The 21,250-nt window shown below is 36.4% G+C and overlaps 1 protein-coding gene across 10 annotated transcripts in view; it reads right to left on the bottom strand.

The window, feature by feature from the left end:
* The window catches only part of LOC106142717 (KH domain-containing, RNA-binding, signal transduction-associated protein 2), a 162,612-nt gene that overhangs the window by 87,343 nt on the left and 54,019 nt on the right, over window positions 1–21,250 (bottom strand). For 7 of the 10 annotated variants that reach the window (XR_009657370.1, XR_009657371.1, XM_060951271.1 and 4 more), the window contains exon 2: window positions 785–946. Coding sequence is in view for 8 of the 10 variants with exons in the window: in XM_060951271.1 (XP_060807254.1) it covers window positions 785–896 (112 nt within the window). In the remaining 2 variants the exon portion in view is untranslated. The other 3 variants (XM_060951268.1, XM_060951267.1, XM_060951269.1) reach the window with 3 other exon arrangements.

The following is a 21,250-nucleotide window of genomic DNA, read 5'->3' on the forward strand; positions in this document are numbered from 1 at the left end:
GCCTTGCTACCGGCAGTTTTTTTATACAATGTGAACTTTTAACAATGACGGTGTAAGCCTAATGACTGAACAGAAATCCGCGATACGCATCGCCTAATAATGGTGTTACCTTTAGGTAATTTACAGACGGTATTTTAGGTTTATTTCAGGTAGGTTTCAGGCGTATAGTCCATTGGTTAAGGTTTAGAATAGAATAGAATAGATTTATTTTCAAAATTGGATACAAGGTATCACTTATTGACGTCACATCACTTTAATCTAATTATAACTATTACCGCTTCCAAAGCGCATGAGTAGAAGAAGCGGCGAAACAAACTACACTGCAGCATTTTCACCGAACGTCAATTTACAAATATAGATCTCTTAAATCTAAATCATGGACGAGTGCACATTTTCTACATAAAAAAAAACATGAATGAATGTAGAACTAGTTATTTCAATACGAAATAAAGGTGAAAAAAAACTGCCTTTCCCATAAGGACGAGATTAAAATATTATATATGAATAAATATAAGTAGTTATTATTTTCTATGGGTGTCTTGTGGCTCCCGGCACCAATAGGAAAAAAAATAAAACCACTTCATTTTTTATCCATGGATGACGTAAAAGGCGACTAAGGGATAGGCTTATAAACTTGGTTTTCCTTTCTGCAGGATTGGTAAACAATCTGCCAATATTTCAATCTCAATTCTATCATTAAGCCAAACAGTTGAACGTCATTAATAGTACTATTTCGCTATTCATTTAAATCAAAATCAAAGCAAGTCAAAAAACGAACACTCACCATTTTTATGTCCGTAATACCCTGTTCCGGACGAGGAACCGCTGCCCGTGGACGAGCCCTGCGGCGGACGACCCTCCTCGTCCACCTCCAAAGGCAACGCGCTCGACTCCATCGCGTCACTTCGACATCACTTCACTGACACTTCACTTCACTCACTTTTACCTGGAATAACAGAGAAGGTATATTAAAACTATCATCGTCAATATGTAATATTTTATGTCGTAAAAAGTGACTAAGGGATAGGCTTATAAAATTGGGATTCTTCATTTAGGGAATGGGCTGTCACTATTTGAATCTCAATTCTATCATTAAGCTAAACAGGAGAACGTGGCTTTTCAGTTTTAAAAAATCGGTGGCTCTATCTACCCCGCAAGGGATAAAGGCGTGACTGTGTTTATTTATTAACTTATATACACCAAATTATATAGAAAAGCATTTAACACCGTAATTGTAGTACAAATGTGCTACTTATTTCGATAGAAATCTCTTCCAGTAGACTTGTGGAGGAGAGATGAATTTTGGAGCAGGATAGCGTGTGTATAAATATCGTTAAACATAATATTTAAGAAAACAAACATGCAAGGGTGAGGGAAAACATCGTGAGAAAACAGGAAGGTACTAAACTGCACATTCAGGTAACTGGATGTGTAACCATGGTTCCCATAGGGTTTAGGTTTACCTGCAAAAGTTGTGAAGACCAGATGGGAGTCGCTTCGTGTAAAAACCTGACTCACCCAATCTAGGATCAATAAAATAAATGACAATCATTTAAAACATGGAACAATAAAATAAATGACAATAATGAACAAATAAAGTCAATACTTTGCAAAATCGATATTCAAATAAACTTCTTTCTTTCCAATCAAATACGGAAAGCTGAAAACACTGGCCACAAATAAACGCCACCTGACTCCACAAACGAGCAAAAAGTCACACTCGTTGACACGTATTCACAATTTGAATTTGGAACGGGATGCTGCCGGAACGTTGGCAAACTGGTGTTAATTTGCAGACGGGCAATTTTCGAAACTAGAACTTTATGGATTGGCTAGTATTGCATTTCTTTTGTTTTTTAGTATGAGGTATTGCTATTTAATGATTATGTCTTAATATTATAATTTTTTTTATAATCATTTTTTAATGATACGTAGTCATCTGGCTAAGTTTTTTTTTAAATTTTATTTACATATTAATTATGTTCAGGTTCTTTTCTTTTGAAAATTTTGGCAATTCCGTTCCCTTATTAACAAAACTATAGGTAGACCTGCATTATAATCATATACCAATAATTTTTCCCTTTTGGCACGACTTTTCACAATTCTTTTATATTTTAAGTAATTTAAGACATGCACCGTGTAGTTAAAGAAATTTACGGAAATTTTATTAAGCCATTTTTATAACAACCACAACGTAAAGGTATACCATTTATCAGTACAAACCTAAAAAAACAAAAAAAAAATCCTCATCGATCACTTAAGGAAAAATTTAGAATTTTTTCAACCATAAAAAAAGAACACATTCAAACTTTAACACAATACTTGAATCCGAATTTCAAAACTCAAAACGGCGTTCGCATTCTCTATTCGAAATTCAAAAAGTTCGAATATTTAAAAACGGTTGTTTTGAGCAACGCGTGCAATATACTGGCTGGAGATGCGTTCAGTTCGCCGCGATATTTTTACAGATGTTTGGAACAGGGCCGTACTCAGGGTACTGAATAAAGCTTCGCACACATTGTCGTTAATCGTAAACCCCACAACATACTTTACATACATATACTCGCGCCTATATGCCTTGCGGAGTAGACAGAGCCAATTGTCTTGATTAGACTGATAGGCCACGCTCAGCTGTTTGACTTAATGATAGAATTGAAATTCAAATACTGACAGTCTAAGTTGCTAGCCGATCGTCTAAAAGAAGAATCCTAAATTTATAAGACATCTTGGGAAAGAGATGGAGTGGTCCTATTGTTTTTCTATTGGTGCCGGGAACAACACGGCAGACGGAACTTTACCTCAATATAGAAGATACTTCGCTATTCTTCTTAGCAGTGCTCAGTTTGTGTTTGCAAATAAAGACTAGTCAAGTTGACATAGTCAAGCACTCTCTAATTCACAATTCCAAATTATCAAACTAACGTAATTGATTGGAGAAAACAGACACCATTTATTTCCACAAATTATCGTGGTAGCGTAGCTTCTGTAAAAACTTTAGTTTGTATCGATCCCAGGATTGCTTACAAATTTATATTTTATTTAAACAATTATTACCTAACTATACTACTTATTGTAAGGTTTATTAATCCTTTCATTTAAAATACGTCCCTGTACCGGATAGCAGATCATAGTCGCAATAAAATTCTAATTTTAAACAGTTACGAGATATTTAGTGAATGGGTCTGCGGGATTTGTCCTATGACATCAAATATTCGTCAATAGACATTTTCACCTCGTGATCGAAGCTTCGTAAGAGTCTCAGGCTTTACAGAGTCACGGAGGTAAGGGGAAGTAATTCAGAACAAATTCGAATCCAAACCCAAATATATCGTAGTCTAATCCATGTGTGAAGATCTTTAAGTCAGGTTTTTATACAATGCGACTCCCATCTGACCTCCGTATCCTTACAAGAACAGCTTATGCATATTAAATCACGATTACACACCCAGTTGCCTAAATAAGCAGGTTTCCTCTCGATTTTTATCTTACCGTAAGATCAAATCAAACTAATGAACCCAGAAAAATGTCATTAGCACAAGTGCCGTGTGGTTCCCGGCACCAATACAAAAAATAATAGGATCACTCCATCCCTTTCCCATGGATGTCGTAAAAGGCGATTCAGGGATAGGCTTACAAACTTGGGATTCTTTTTTTAGGCGTTGGGCTAGCGACCTGTCACTATTTGAATCTCAATTCTATTATTAAGCCAAATAGCTGAACGTGGCCATTCAGTCTTTTCAAGAATGTTGGCTCTGTCTACCCCGCAAGGGATATAGACGTGATCATATGTATGTATGTATGTACAAGGCAGGATTCGAATCTGTGCTCTTTAGAACGGGCAAAACCATTCAAGCCCCGATGATCATACTACGCGCGTAACTACGATAAAATGCTTTAAAAAAAATCAGTTAAAAATTAACCCGTGCATGACTCACACAAAAAAAGAGGTAACCAGCATTGATTTACACAAACGTCTCAACTTCAGACGGGCTTGAACGACGGCGCGCCGATCGTAAACAATATTTTTACGATGGCTGTCGACGCGCGAAACGGCGTGATATGATAAACGGAACGTTACGAAATATTCAATTTTAAAATCCGCGCCTGTCTACCGAAATGAACGCTTGCGCACTGTGACTAGCTACTACTCACAATAATAATGTCACATCTTTCTCCCACTCTCATTAGTAAGCGCACATCTTTTTTCGTGCTTATGTGTGGTACTATACGTGGTTCCCGGCACCAATAAAAAAAAAAAGAAATGGACCACTCCATCTCGTTCCCATGGATGTCGTAAAAGGCGAAGGGATAGGCTTATACACATGGGATTCTTCTTTTAGGTGACGGGCTAGCAACCTGTCACTATTTGAATCTCAATTCTACCATTAAGCCAAACAGCTGAATGTGGCCTATCATTCTTTTCAAGACTGTTGGCTCTGTCTACCCCGCAATGGATATAGACGTGATTATATATACATATAGACGTGATTATATGTACATACGTATGCTAATCGTTATCCCGTCTGACCTCTCTGGAGAGAAGCCCGAGTTGCGCCTTTTGACCTCGATTCTGGATTGGGTGAGTCAAGTTTATCCGAAAAGCGACTCCTGTCTGACCTCAGCAAACCTTTGCAGGGGAACTTAATCTATTGAATAATGGTAAAACTTGGGATTCTTCTTTTGGGCGATGGGCTAGCAACCTGTCACTATTTGAATCTCAATCCTATCTTAAAGCCAAATAGCTGAACGTGGCCTATCAGTCTTTACAAGACTGTAGGCTCTGTCTACCCCGCAAGGGATATAGACGTGATTATATGTATTTATGTAATAATGGTAAAAGCACAAATGCACCGGATGAATATATCTAATCCCTTGGTCGCCTTTTACGACGAGAAATTGCGTTAATTTCCGTTTCCGCTGAAATTTCGGAAAATTCTCTTTTGGTGCATTTTATCATTATATTAGAACTTGACAAATCTCTAGACAGCGGTTAGGGCTGTGATCGGGTTGATATGTCAATCAGTCAGCTACTTATTAAATAGGTTAATAATAACTTCGTGTATTTCCTGTTTCCTCTTACAAACCATTTTGGCAGCTCTCCCGCGCACGTACCTACCATAGACAAGAATGAAGTGTTATTTTTCTTAATGCTTTTAATAAAGAGTAGATCATCTCCAGCCAGATGTTTGAAAAGAAAAACATCTTAGTTATGAAAATAGGTGCGTTATTATTTTAAAAGTTGTACAGTGCTAACAGCTGAACGTGGCTTGTTAGCCTTTTCAAGACTGTTGGCTTTGTATACCCCTAAGGCGTAAAGACGTGATTATATGTATATACGGTCATCTTGGGTGAAATCACCTATATGTATATATAGTCTATATCCCTTGCGGGGTAGACAGAGCCAACAGTCTTGAAAAGACTGAATGGCCATGTTCAGCTATTTTGGTTAATGATAGAATTGAGATTCAAATAGGGACAGGTTGCTAGCCCATCGCCTGAAAAAGAATCCCAAGTTTGTAAGCCTATCCCTTAGTCGCCTTTTACGACATCCATGAGAAAGAAAGAAAGAGATGGAGTGGTCCTATTCTTTTTTGTATTGGTGCCGGGAACCACACGGTAAAGGAATAAGACTCCATTGACATAAATTATTAATTACATTTCCCAAACCCGGGTTCAACATACAACATACACATTAAGACCATATTGTTATATATTACTGTGTTTTCCGCTAATGCAGTGTACAATGGAAAGGAATTGAATTGTCCCATTGTTATAAAGCTCTCGAGGGCAATACAAACACACATTATAGCTAACGTTCCGGTATTATGATTAATATTAAATCCAATATTGCACTTGGAGCTATGATATTCACCTCATAAAAATAGTAAAAACACACATATAGCCACGTCTATATTCTTTGCGGGGAAGATAGAGTCAACAGTTTTGCAAAAATTGACAGGCCTCGTTCAGCTGTTTGGCTTAATGATGTTGCTAGCCCACCACCTTAAAAGCGAATCCCGAGTTTATAAGCGTATCCCTTAGTCGCCCTCGCCTTAATATTTTTTTGCGTTAAAGCATTTGAAATAAATAACACGCGGACGGAGCTGCGGGCATTATTAAGTTGGTAAAAGAAGTGACCTATTTTCAAATGATTTCTTTATATATACTTTATTCGCGTTACTCAAGATATCCATTTATTATTTATCCTGTAAGTGAGTTTTGATGTATGTCTGATTGTGACTGACAATAGAAAGATATACTTATATATTAATGCCGTGTAGTTTCCGGCAGTTTAAAATAGTACCATTAAATTGCTTTCCAATTGATGTCGTTAAAGGCGACTAAGGGATAAGCTTATATACTTGGGTTACTTCTTTTAAGGCGTCAGGCTACAACCTGTCATTATTTGAATTTCAATTCTATCATTAAGCCAAACAGCTGAACGTGGCCTTTGAGTCTTTTAAAGATTGTTGGCTCTACCTACCCCGCAGGGGATATAAACGTGATTATATGTATGTATGTAAATATTCTTTAAATAAAATTAAGTGGATTATATCGGTTAAAATACCACCACTGATTCGCATAATTAAAATTAATTGAATGCACTCGACGCGTTCGCATCTGTCGCTCAGAATTAAGGCTGATAACACGTTAGTGCGTTTTGAACGCGCCGTTTAGAAGCGCTCGTTTATTGGCCTAGGTCTTGGATATTTATCTATATAAGTATTTATTATAAAATAAAGTACCGTTGAGTTAGTATCTCGTAACACAAGTTTCGAACTTACTTCGAGGCTAACTCAATTTATATAATTTGTCCTGTATTTATTTACATACATACATAAAATCACGCCTTTTTCCCTGTGGGGTAGGCAAAGACTATATACTTCCACTTGCCACGATCTCTGCATACTTCTTTCGCTTCATCCACATTCATAACTCTCTCATGCAAGCTTGGCAGTTTCGGGTATTTACTTATTTATTATTATTATTAATTATGTTTGTGGATCGATCTCTTAAACCTCATAAGAAAACGCGCGTTTTTTTTTTAAATGCGCTGATCAAAGGCGCGTCTAGCCGGCGTTACTGTGTAATCAGCCTTATAGCGTTTAATATCTGCAATACTTTGTATGAATTTCAGAAACATGAATAATTCATATTTATAAGTGGCATCATATTAATCAACTTATCTGTTTCTGTTTGAGCGTCGTGTCATCATAGGTCGTGGGTTCGAATCCTGTGTTAAATATAAATAGGTATTTTTTATGATTAGGATTTGAGTGAGTTTAACCTCAATAAGCCTGATGGTATACAAGATTTTGACAACACACGAAGACGAATCGACGATGAAGACACTTTTGCTATAGTTTATTAAGGAAGATATTAAAAATAATTTCTAAGACATCTGAATTAAATAAACACACTGAGTAGTCGAATAAATGGATACCTTGAAAGAAAAATAAAAATGATATATTTAAAATTCCTTTTAACTTGGTAACGCAAATACCTATGTCAGTCAATGTCAAAATCAGATGATGTTTGACGTGACATTTACCTAACGATTTATGTAGATCTGATTTAAATATTTAGGGTATTTTTTTTAAGAGCAGAGCAAATGTTAAAAAACTCTACTCTATTTCCAATATGTAATTAATATGATTATAACCGGCCAGTATTTATTATTTATACCGAGAGGAGGTGTGTACCCAAACATCGGATATTAGTCGTCATAAAAAATTCAAACTCAGAACGTAAAAAAGTAAAACACTATCAGCCAGCACTTTATTTGAATACATTTTGTGAATTGAAAAACGTTCCATATAGGAACATACATTTTTCAATTTCTTACTTCCGTGTACATTTGTGATATGTTACCTACTAAAATATTCATGTGACAAATGTTTTGAAATGTACGTGATAATATTTGTAATGGCCGCCAAAGAGAAACTTCGGAACAGTATTTTGGTTAAACATATTCGGAAACTTACCTCTTAAAGTAGTTTTGTTTGTGAACGAAACTTTCAGTAGATACTTAGTGCATTTTCAAACGGAGATAAAGTTTCGTGATTAAATTACAAAATGACGTTATTATTTCTAGTGGACTGTGAGGGTACTGTTGTTTGCTGACTTTGAAGGTATTGGACTGTGAAAGTATGTACATATGTAGAACGTACCTTGGTTAAATTAGGGACGTCCTGGAGAGAAGTCAGGTCATGGGTACCGTAAATAGACGACATACACGCACAACAAAGAGAAACTTCGGAACAGTATTTTGGTTAAACATATTCGGAAACTTACCTCTTAAAGTAGTTTTGTTTGTGAACGAAACTTTCAGTAGATACTTAGTGCATAGGAGATAATGTTAACTTAATAGCAAAAAAAAAATCTATATTTCTGATACACGCTACTACATAGTCAAAACTAAACGTCGTTAAATCTAGCCCAAGATAACAAAACTAATTTTAAACAGGCGTTCAGAAAGCGAAAGGCGCAACCCGTCCGGCTGTCTCGCAAATTGGAATTGGCGGGGAGCCAAACGGGAACTAAGGGTGACCGCGTCCCGGCGATTTGTCGGGAATGTTTTCACTGCCGTGTGGTTCCCGGCACCAATAACAAAAAAGAATAGGACTCACTACCACTCCATCTCGTTCCCATGGATGTCGTAAAAGATAGACTTGTAAACTTGGGATTCTTCTTTTAGGCGATGGGCTAGCAACCTGTCACTATTTGAATCTCAATTCCATCATGAAGCCGAACAGCTGAACGTGGCCTATCAGTCTTTGCAAGACTGTTGGTGCTGTCTACCCCGCAAGGGATATAGACGTGATTATATGTATGTATGTTTTCACTGCGATTAGTCGGGTAGAGTACCTACGTGATTTTGTTGTGTTATAATAACCTCATAATAATATGAAGTCGGTTAATTCTAATGAGCATATATACGTATGATCACGTCAAATCCCCTGTGGTGTAGACAGAGCCCGCGGTCCTGAAAATACTGAAAGGCCACGTTCAGCTGTATGGCTTAATGATGGAATTGAGATTCATTCATAAAAAGGATGTAGTGTGAAAAGTGTTTTTTTTTAAAGACCAACAAGAACCACATCACAAAAGTTTTTTCAAATTAAACAAGAAGCTTTTCAATTAACCAAACAGATGATCTGATTGACAGAAAACACATACAGATATATGTATAACAATTATTAGTTAGATAGAAGAATAGGACCATCCATTTCCCATTAATGTTGTACTGGGACCATGAGTAATAAAGGGTCGTAAAAGGCGACTAAGGAATAGGCTTAGAAAAATACTAATTTTGAACAATTTCTTTCTTACTTTGCTTTGGAACTTTTGTTCCGTCTTAATTTATTTTTTCACTTTTTCGAAACCCCAATATTTACTTCAATCAATCATTTATCTGCGCCTGCCGGAGATGCCTTTTTATTTTGTAAATGAAACTTTTAGTGAAAATAGTATGAATAAAAAAAGTCATCGTATGAGATCCCTTAAATATATATAAAAGATATCATACGACAAAATATCAGTCCGTCACTTCAACTGAATGTCTTGACAATTATATCCAAAATTACGACTGAGAAATATTTTTCTCAAACATATTGTCTTAGATAAAAGAAAATACACAATGGCTCTAAACGTTTTTGTAATTTTAACATTTTGACGATAGAATTATGTGAATATCAAAGTGTGCGGTATTTTACTAGTTTAAATAATGGAGGAAATGTAATTTATACTTACTGAATCGAGTGAGAATAAATTGAAGAATAGATTAAAAAAAATATATACTTACTTAGATATTTTACATACATAAAATCACGCCTCTTTACCGGAGGGGTAGGCAAAGACTAAATCTTTCCATTTGCCACGATCTCTTCATACTTCCTTCGCTTCATCCACATTCATAACTCTCTTTGTAGCGGCCGGTCAGCCTCCATAGTCAGACAGACACTTTGACTTGACATTTTAGATGACCAAAACTGACTGATGAAAATAGGACAGGCGACTAAGGGATAGGCTTATAAACTTAAGATTCTTTTAAGGCGACATGCTAGCAACCTGTCACTATTTGAATCTCAATTCTATCATGAAGCCACATTGCTGAATGTGGCCTATCATTCTCTTCAAGACGGTTGGCTCTGTCTACCCCGCAAGGAATATTATCATGCATGATTATATGAATGAATGAATGAATGAAAAAAATGCAAAAAAAATAGGGACCGTGGCAAATTAAAGTATGTAGTTTCTGTCTACCCCTGAAAAGATGTCATGTCGGGAATAGTGTGTATGGGCCTCCAGGAAAGAGGCGTGATGTTATGTAGTATCTTTATAGCATAGCTATCTGTATCTTGGTTCTGCTGGAAGAGATTTCTTTTGAAATAAGCAGAACTTAGGTACATATCTTATGTTAATCATTCTCGATGTTATTGTTAACTGTTAGTAGGTAGTTAGTAGTTACTGAAAGTCTCGATGTTACTGTGTACATGAATCAGTAAATAAATAAATAAATAATCAATAAATAAATATCTTTAGATACACTTATGAATGTTTCTGCAAATATCTTATTTATAGATATCCATTTTTGGAAACAAAAGATATTGAGTAAATTGACTCCCATTGTCTTTATTCAATGCGTACGTTTGGTAAGTAATATTGGCTTCGATTGCAAGGTATATATTCATGATACTTAGCTGTTAAGTGCCGTGTGGTTCCCGGCACTATAAGAAAAAAAGAATAGGACCACTCCATCTCTTTCTCATGGATGCCGTAAAAGGCGACTATGGGATAGGCCCCAGGCCCAATGGGGTTCTGGTGGCTATCCGTTTCCCATACATACATATGGTCACGTCTATATCCCTTGCGGGGTAGACAGAGCCAATAGTCTTGAAAAGACTGAATGGCCACGTTCAGCTATTTGGCTTAATGATAGAATTGAGATTCAAATAGTGACAGGTTGCTAATCCATCGCCTAAAAAAGTATCCCAAGTTTGTAAGCCTATCCCTAAGTCGCCTTTAACGACATCCATGGGAAAGAGATGGAGTCCGTTTCCTAATCTCAAACAAATAGATCACTGGTAAGAAGATGCATCAGCTGAAGAAACTCTTCCATTATTAGTTGCCTACGCGCCAAGAAGGCTTAATATTCTTCTCTCATTACTTCATTAACTCTTTGTTTAATTGTCTGAATGTGCAGCTTTCAACACGACATTTTCTCTATCGACTCATTCTCCCAATCAAATCAAAACATGCGTTAAATCACACCCACAGACAAATGAGTATACTAATTTCATTTGAAGTCGAGACGCTGTTAAATGTTAAAATTACATCATGTAATTTAATCTGCCTGATGTCGTTTAGATGTCAGGATACGATAAGATGAATAGACCATTGGTTTTTTTAATACTGACGTGTTAATCTCGCAATAAAATTTATCTCAACTAATAATATAAATGCGAAAGTATGTTAGTATGTTTGTCTCTTTACGCGTTAATACTTATATTGAATCAATCTCCTTGAAATTCTGTATATACTTACGAGTATAAAAAGTGTCTGCAATTTATCGTCCGGTAAAAACAGTAAATAGTTCTTTTTTTATTCAATATTGGATCTTCTTCTTCTTCGTCTTCCATCTTATTTATTTAGTAGCTGTGCCGGCGACTTCATCCGCGTGGAAAAGTTATTTTGGGCATCATTGAAAGGATGAATAATTTTCCCCGTTTTTTTTTACATTTTCCATTATTACTTCGCTCCTAATAGTTGCAGCGTGATGTTATATAGCCCTAAGCCTTCCTCGATAAATGGTCTATTCAACGCAAAAATAATTTTTCAATTCGAAGCAGTAGTTCCTGAGATTAGCGGGTTCAAACAAACAAACAAACTCTTCAGCTTTATCATATTAGTATAGATATCGTGTCAAGATATAGTCTCTTACTACCCCTCCGTTAAAGAGGCGTGACGAATGTATGTTCTCTATAAATTCATACACTTCATTTATTTATTTAAACTTCATTGCACAAAATACAAATGTATAGCACAATTGGCGGACTTAATGCTTGAAGCATTTATCCACAAGTCAACCATTGGGTCATTGATCACTTTATTGATTGATGATTGATCGTTATCCTAATTCCAACCTTGAAAAGGTGATAAATTATTAAACTGTTCTTGAAAAGTCTATGAAAACATCAAAGGCCGGTACTTCGTTGTTATCTTGCGTTTGTTTGTAATTTGCTTTATTTATGAGTTGGTGTTGAAAAGATAAAGAACTTAGCGCAGGTTTGTATGTTTAGGAGTTACGTCAAACCACTGGTATATTTTTTACAACACTGCGAAAGGTGCCGTGTGGTTCCCGGCACCAATAGAGAGAAAATAGGATTACTACATAACTTTCTCACGGATGTCGTAAAAGGCGACTATGGAATGGGCTTATAAACTTGGGATTCTTCTTTTAGGCGACGGATTAGCAACCTGTCACTATTTGAATCTCAATTCTAAAATAAAGCTAAACAGCTGAGCGTGGCGTCTTTTCAAGATTGGTGGCTCTGTCTACCCCGCAAGGGATATAGACGTGAATACATGTATGCATGTATGTATTCCGAAAAGGAAATCAAATAGAACAGAGATTTAGAAAAGGGTCTTAGCCATTTTTTATTTCAAATCTAAAAATAAAATAGATTCCCCCACTCATTATGGTCCTTCGAGCCGGATAACAAAAAGATAGATTATTTTGTCCCTTACAGTATTTACGTACCTAAAAATTTTTTTTAATATTACCCGCATTTTCAAGTAAAACCAATATTGGATAGGTCTAGTGATGATGATTATTATGTAAATCTAATGTGCCCATAAACTGGCCTCCAAATTAATAACAAGGTATTCAGAAGCTGTTCAGAATGGGCTCATTACATTTTTTTCCGAGAACTTGCGTGGTTTCACTTTCAGCGATCAATTTATTATAATATCACATCAGTGCCGTGTGGTTCCCGGCACCAACACAAAAAAGAATAGGACCACTCCATCACTTTCCCATGGATGTCGTAAAAGGCGACTAAGGGATAGGCTTACAAACTTGGGATTCTTTTTTAGGTATCATTAAGCCAAATAGCTGAACGTGGCCATACAGTCTTTTCAAGACTGTTGGCTCTGTCTACCCCGCAAGGGATATAGACGTGACCATATGTATGTATGTATGTATCACACATACTGATAATAATAATAAATTATCAGTCTTTTCATTTTCACATTGCTGGCTCTGTCTACCCGGCAAGGGATATAGACGTGACAATATGTAATTTGTATTTTTTTGTAATGTATATATTTTTTCAATATGCATGTGCACTTTATCGCACCACCAACTTAAATTATTTTCTGTTTGGTCAGCTGGTCGACTGGTAGAGAATGCCAAACGACATTAAGTCCGCCTTTTGTACATTTTTGTTTTTGTGCTATAAAGTTTGAAATAAATAAATACCTATATGTATGTATGTACATAGGTACATACAACAATCACGTCTATATCCCTCACGGGGTTAACAGAGCCAACAGGCCCTAAATGACTTAAAAGTTACGTCCAGTTGGATAAAATACAGATGGAATTAATCTAAATTAATCTCTTTTTTTAATTACCTTTTATTTCTTCTGTTGGTCGCTGTTACATACCGTTATCACGTCTTTAGAGAGATTTCTGTCGGTATGTTTGGATCCGCATCACGTAAAAACTATTGCTCCGGTTTGAATGCGGTCTCGTATGTTGGATAGGACCGAATTAAAAATTTAAAACAAATAGTAATAAATATGTATATACAGGACAAATTACACAAATCGAGTTAGCCTCGAAGTAAGTTCGAGACTTGTGTTACGAGATACTAACTCAACGATACTATATTTTATAATAAATACTTAGATAGATAAACATCCAAGACCCAGACCAATCAGATTCGTTTCTCATCATACCCTGACCGGGATTCGAACTCGGGACCTCCGGTGTCACAGACAAGCGTATTACCGCTGCGCCACAGAACTACGTCGAACTACGTCGAAGAAAACAAAAGAAAAAATCTACTTTCACCCCTCTAAGGTGACAACACAGGGGATCAGTTTTGTTTTTATTGTCGACGAGCGAAGTCACGGGTAACAGCTAGTTGGAATAGTGGGGCCACACCCGGACACGGTTACAATGCTCGTTAGCGCGGTAAAATCAGCGGTTAACAGGAAATGAAGTTCTAAATATATTTCATTACACGCCACGCAGAATATCGTTTCAGGTCCCATTTTCTTGATAATGCATTTGTACTGATTTTATTATTTAAGTAAGTAAATGCTTTATTCATCACTAATTCAACGGCCTCTGTGGCGCAGCGGTAGTGCGCTTGTCTGTGACACCGGAGGTCCCGGGTTCGAATCCCGGCCAGGGCATGATGAGAAACGAACTTTCTCTGATTGCCCTGGGTCTTTGATGTTTGTCTATATAAGTGTTTATTATAAAATATAGTATCGTTGAGTTAGTATATCGTAACACAAATTTCGAACTAACTTCGAGGCTAACTCAATCTGTGTTTATTTGTGCCGTATATATTTATTTATATTATTTATTTAAAGGAGTACATTACAAATATAAAACAGTAGTACAGCACAAAGGCGGGCTTATCCCTAAGTGGGATCACTTCCAGCCAACCTGACAATAAGAGGATCGCAAACAAAATTGAGGCAAGGGTGAACAACAGTTCATTTACGAGGTATGATGCTTAAGACTTAAACAATTATTTACGTACATATATAAATTAAGTAAATTATATAAACATGTATGTAATTAAATAAATAACTAATTCAAGAGTCTGGAATTATAATTAATTTTAAGGTTCTTTTTTTATAGTTGATTTGAGTGTTCCGCTCGTGACCTCAATCTTCCTGGTGGTAAGCAAGATTAAGCCTAATGTGGTGCACGCAAGATCAAATATTGCGTATTCACTCTTACTTTCAAACACCCCAAGGTCATGTATAATATTTCTTTATATACTAGCTGTTCCCCGCGATGCCCTTTTCCCGGAGTTGCAGGCAGATACTACATCATTCCACTTGCTACGATTAATAAATAAATATATACGGGACAAAATTACACTGATTGAGTTAGCCTCGAAGTAAGTTCGAAACTTGTGTTACGAGATACTAACTCAACGATACTATATTTTATAATAAATACTTATATAGATAAACATCCAAGACTCAGGCCAATCAGAAAAAGTTCTTTTCTCATTATACTCTGACCGGGATTCGAACCCGGGACCTCCGGTGTCACAGACAAGCGTACTACCGCTGAGCCACAGAAGCCGTCAAGTCGATCGATCGACGATCTCTGCATACTTCTTTCGCTTCGTCCACATTCATAGCTCTCTTCTTGCAAGCTGGTAAGTTTCGGATACTCTTATAATTTATAAGCCTTAATACGCGTCGGCCCAACACGCTCTTCACCAATATTGTATCATGGAAATCGCTTGTACGGCGTAATTGGATTTCGATGTGATAAAACGGACTACATTAGTTGTCGTTTCAAACTATTTTTTAATCAAAATCTCGTTAAGCTTCAATTGAACACGATGGATTTCAGTTTTTATTTTCAAAAATTCCAATATTAGTTTTAAATCCAGTTTTTAACGGCTTTTCGTGCGCGTGACATGTGAAATCTTTTATTTTTTATGAATCTTCGGAGATCGTTTGCAAGGCCTACTCGTAATTTAAAAAAAAAAAAACATAATTATTATACGGTAAATTCTGCTAAAATGGAAAATAAAAAACTTTGTTCCGGCGAAAATATATAAAAGAGATACAAAAACTCAAACATTTCCTTTATTATTCTAGTTCAGAAGTATATATATAAAACGATTACAGCTGATAACTTTTCCCAATATACATTATACATGACTATATACTATTTTAGGCGATGGGCTAGCAACCTCTCACTATTTGAATCTCAATTATATCATTAAGCCAAATAGCTGAACGTGGCCATTCAGTCTTTTCAAGACTGTTGGCTCTGTCTACCCCGCAAGGGATATAGACGTGAATGGTCACGTCTATATCCCTTGCGGGGTAGACATACATACATATGGATGTATGATAATAGGCCAAATTTTATACCACCCGCCACGGGTCGACTAGTAAAATTTAACGATGTTTTCGCTACTACCCAAGAATAAACCAATTGTTCTCCCGTGGATTCTGGTGAAGTTCCAACATTTGCCAACAAATGGACGCGTTTTACGGGTTAAAAGTCGTATAACATTTGATATTTAGCGATAAAATTGACCGAAATAAATTTTAATTGATTTTACCATTGACGGCCTCTGTGGCGCGGCGGTAGTACGCTTGTCTGTGACACCAATGTATCAAAGTTTTTCCAGAAAAGACAGACCCGTAAGTGATTAAGACGTGATTGTATGTTTGTTTGTAATATCTTTATTGCATAGAAATTTACATAGTAACAAGAAAATAGTAATTACATAATTATAAAAGAAACGAATCACTTGCAATGGCGGACTTATCCCATGAAGGGATCTCTTCCAGTCAACCGGCAAACAATAAAGGATGTATGTATGTATTTATTTCTAAAAAGAGATTACTGTGATTCTCAAGCGTACACAACCCCAAACAACCATTAGCGGGTTATAATCAAATAACAAATGTATCTAAACTCTCATTAGCAATTAGCAATCTTCTAAACATTAATAGTGCCGTGTGGAATAGGACCACTCCATCTCTTTCCCATGGATGTCGTAAAAGGCGACTAAGGGATAGGCTTACAAACTTGAGATTATTATTTTAGGCGATGGGCTAGCAACCTGTCACTATTAGAATCTCAATTCTATCATTAAGCCTAACAGCTGAACATGGCCTTTCAGTCTTTCAAGACTGCTGGCTCTTGTCCACCCCGGAACGGATATAGACGTGACTATATGTATGTAGATTTCTGAAATTCTCAAGCGGACCCAACCCCGAACAACCATTAGCGGGTTATAATCAAATAACAAATGTATCTAAACTCTCATTAGCGATCGGCAAACTTCTAGACATTAATATGGCAGGCAGTTAATGGCTGAATCCAATTTCTTACCATAGAGAGTGCACGTCATAGTAATGGGAATAACATGCCATTCAATTATGAGAGAGACGGCCTCTGTGGCGCAGCGGTAGTACGCTTGTCTGTGACACCGGAGGTCCCGGGTTCGAATCCCGGCCAGGGCATGATGAGTAAAGAACTTTTTCTGATTGGCCTGGGTCTTGGATGTTTATCTATGTAAGTATTTATTATAAAATATAGTATCGTAACTAACTCATAGTATCTCGTAACACAAGCCTCGAACTTACTTCGTGGCTAACTCAATATGTGTAATTTGTCCCGTATATTTTTATTTATTTAATTAATTATCAGTCTTCGTCCCCTGTGGGATAGTAAGAACTAACAGTCTCGAAAAGACGAAAAGGCCATGTTTAGTTGTATGGTTTACTATCTCTTGCGCGGGACGTCGCTCCCGTGGAAAAATCCATAAAAATTCTTCCATCTCGGTGTGAATTCAGTCTAAGAGACCATTTCCCAGAAATCCAGAAGAGTTTAACAGGACATTAATCAAATTTAATTTTTTTTTCTTGCAGCCGTGTGGTTGCCGGCACAAATTGAAAAAAAGAATAGGACCACTCCATCTCTTTCCCATGGATGTCAAAAAAGGCGACTAAGGGATGGGCTTTTAATCTTGGGAGGCAAGCAACCAGTCACTATTTGAATCTCAATTCTATCATTAAGCCAAACAGCCGAACGTGGCCTATCAGTCTTTTCAAGATTGTTGGTTCTGCGTTGGTTAAAGACTTAACTATATGTATGTGTGTATGTACATATGTAATTTTTATTCATTATTAAGTGAAATTTCAAACATCTCTTAATAATTTCCATATCAGCCAATTATAAAATACGTAACAGAGGGTATGACCACCGCTCCGAATGGTACCTGGTTCAAAGGATATCCTTAGCCATCCAAAGAGGAAACGCAGCTAGAGTGTGATGGGTACCTTTGAGCCGGGTACGATTCGGGACGGAATTTTTGACTGACAATTATACTCGTATATATTAAATTAAGAATGAATACCTATTTTATATTAATTGTAGAGAATAAAAATTGACTTGATTAATTTACCTAATTCAACTCTCTAAATCACTACATAGTATAAAACAAAGTCGCTATTTTAGTCTGTTTGTCTGTATGGCTAAATCTTTAAAATTACGCAACGGATTTTGATGCGGTTTTTTGTAACAGGTAGAGTGATTCAAGAGAAAGTGGTTTTTATGTATATTTTTTTCCGAATTTTGCACCCGTGCGAAGCCGGGGCGGGTCGCTAACAATTAATAAATCGTGGAGAAAGTTGTGGTAGATTGGGTTACAAAAGTTGTTAATATAATGGGAACAATAACGTTAATAAAAATGTATATTGCAATCATTAAAAAATACACTAACGAGCTCTATAACGCTAATATGGTAGGCAACTAACGAATGTAATCAGATTTCCTAACGCCAGACATTTCTATCTAGAAATTGGGAGAATTAGGGAAATTGTACAAACGAAATTATCATATCTTATATCATATTACCTCAATTATTATTATTTCGTATCATCAAGAGTATCCGGAACCTCCGAGCTTGCATGAAGAGTATTGAAGAGAGTTATGAATGTTGACGAACCGAAGGAAGTATGCAGAGATCGTGGCAAGTGGACAGATGTAGTCTCTGCCTACCCCTCCAAGAAAATGGCGTGATTATACATAAAATCACGCCATTTTCTTTTCGTATGTATGTAAATTATAAAATGAGATTGTAATTATGATTAAATATGTAACATACGTACATACATATAGTCACGTCTATATCCCTTGTGGGGTAGACAAAGCCAACAGTCTTGAAGAGACTGAAATTGCACGTTCAGCTATTTGGCTTTATGATTGAACTTACTTTTTCCTTGATACATAAATAAATGATTTACATACATACATACATACATAAAATCACGCCTCTTTTCCGGAGGGGTAGGCAGAGACTACCTCTTTCCACTTGCCACGATCTCTGCATACTTCCTTTGCTTCATCCACATTCATAACTCTCTTCATGCAAGCTCGGCGGTTTCGGGTACTTAAATACATAAATGATTTCTTGAAACGAAACCAGGTTGGATAATACTAGACGTTGCCACTGAAGTGTGAATTTATCTATGTGGGCCGTATGCACGCTTGAATTATTGTGAATATGTTATTATCCTCATATCTTTAAGGTCGATTGAGATACCTTATGACCTCGATGTGCCGTGTGGTTCACGGCAGTGCTGTGTGGTTCCCGGCACCATTACAAAAAAAGAATAGGACCACTCCATCTCTTTTTCGTATGGATGTCGTAAAATGCGACTAAGGGATAGGCTTATAAACTTGGGATTCCTCTTTTAGGCGATGGGCTAGCAACCTGTCACTATTTGAATCTCAATTCTATCATAAAGCCAAATAGCTAAACGTGGTCATTCAGTCTTTTCAAGACTGTTGGCTCTGTCTACCCCACAGGGGATGTAAACGTGACCTATGTATGTATGACCTCGATCACATCCTGGGTCCTAATGGTGATTAAATTGTATTTTTATGTCATCTGTACTATATAAATAAAATAAATAAATATATACGGGACAAATAACACTGATTGAGTTAGCCTCGAAGTAAGTTCGAGACTTGTGTTACGAGATACTAACTCAATGATACTATGTTTTATAATAAATACTTATATAGATAAACATCAAAGAAAATCAGAAAAAGTTCTTTTCTTGGAAATTGACGTCTTTGATGAACATGTTGCAGTCTAGTTTGTTCCGGCCGCTTCTTCTTCTGTTCTACAGCCGCGTTTTTGTATTTAAATTCATCTAGACTTAACCATAGTTCGAACTCAGGACTTTGAAGATCATTAGCATCATTACTACTGAACTACAGAGTGTGCCAAAATATATCCTAAAGACAAAATTTTATGCGTTATTGTACAAAATTATGCACATGCAAATTATGCTTGAAATATGCTAAATACTGAAATTTCCACTTAAATCCTTTATATTTTCTGAGATTTAAAATACAATGTAAAAGAAAATACATCTTTAGAAAACCCGAACTATAGATTTTAACGGGATGAAAAGTACACTATGTCCTTCTTTCGATTTTTAATTATATATACGCAAATATTCAAGAAGATTGGTTCAAAAAATGAACGAATGAAGAGACAAACAAAAAGCATTAATTCACATTTACGATATTGTAATAATATACTCAATACATATAATAAAACAGTAAAAAAATGTTGTCTGTACATTGAGTATAGTATTTTTTAAAAATATATTTTATAACGGTATAATAATGACGTCTTAACGAGTTCTTCAATCTGATGAAGATTTTCTGTTGGCGTATAAAAATCGAAAATCTAGAAAACCTGATGCAGAACTATTATAGATCTACCATCTGCTAGCTAAATCATCTGAATTGTGGAAAAGATGTCTTTGCAAAAGTTGTTCAACCTGATGACCTTTTTGCTTTTGGCGAAAAAAAAATTGAAGATCTAGATCTTAGGGATAGGCTTACAAACTTGGGATTCTTTTTTAGGCGATGGGCTAGCTACCTGTCACTATTTGAATCTCAATTATATCATTAAGCCAAATAGCTGAACGTGGCCATTCAGTCTTTTCAAGACTGTTGGCTCTGTCTACCCCGCAAGGGATATAGACGTGACCATATGTATGTATGTATGTAAGATCTAGATCATGTGATTTAGAAGCCAAAGGGACCAGCTACTCTGTAATATGTACTGAAATTTGAGTAAATTTAATAATCTAAACCTCCGTATCTATACTAATATTATAAAACTGTAGAGTTTGTTTGTTTGCAACTGGGAACACGCAGAAATGAGAAAGAGAGAGGGAGAGAGTACAGTTCACAAACAATTTTTAGCACCTGCCAAATATTATCTTAAACACGTGGCAAGGCGGGGGTAACACAACCTTTGCGTCCGCATCAAAAGATACCGCGCTCTGTCCAGGAGAATGAGCCCTCGGTATTGTAAGACTGATCCCTCAGGAGGGATCAATGGACGCGAACAAAAAAGGTAACGGCCTATCCCTTTACAGAACCGGCCATTTGATAGTAATTTCGCGTTCTGTGATGTCATTATTTCTTTGATGG

This window comes from Amyelois transitella, chromosome 24 (genome assembly GCF_032362555.1).
Source record: "Amyelois transitella isolate CPQ chromosome 24, ilAmyTran1.1, whole genome shotgun sequence".
In the NCBI taxonomy this organism is placed as follows: Eukaryota; Metazoa; Arthropoda; class Insecta; order Lepidoptera; family Pyralidae; genus Amyelois; species Amyelois transitella.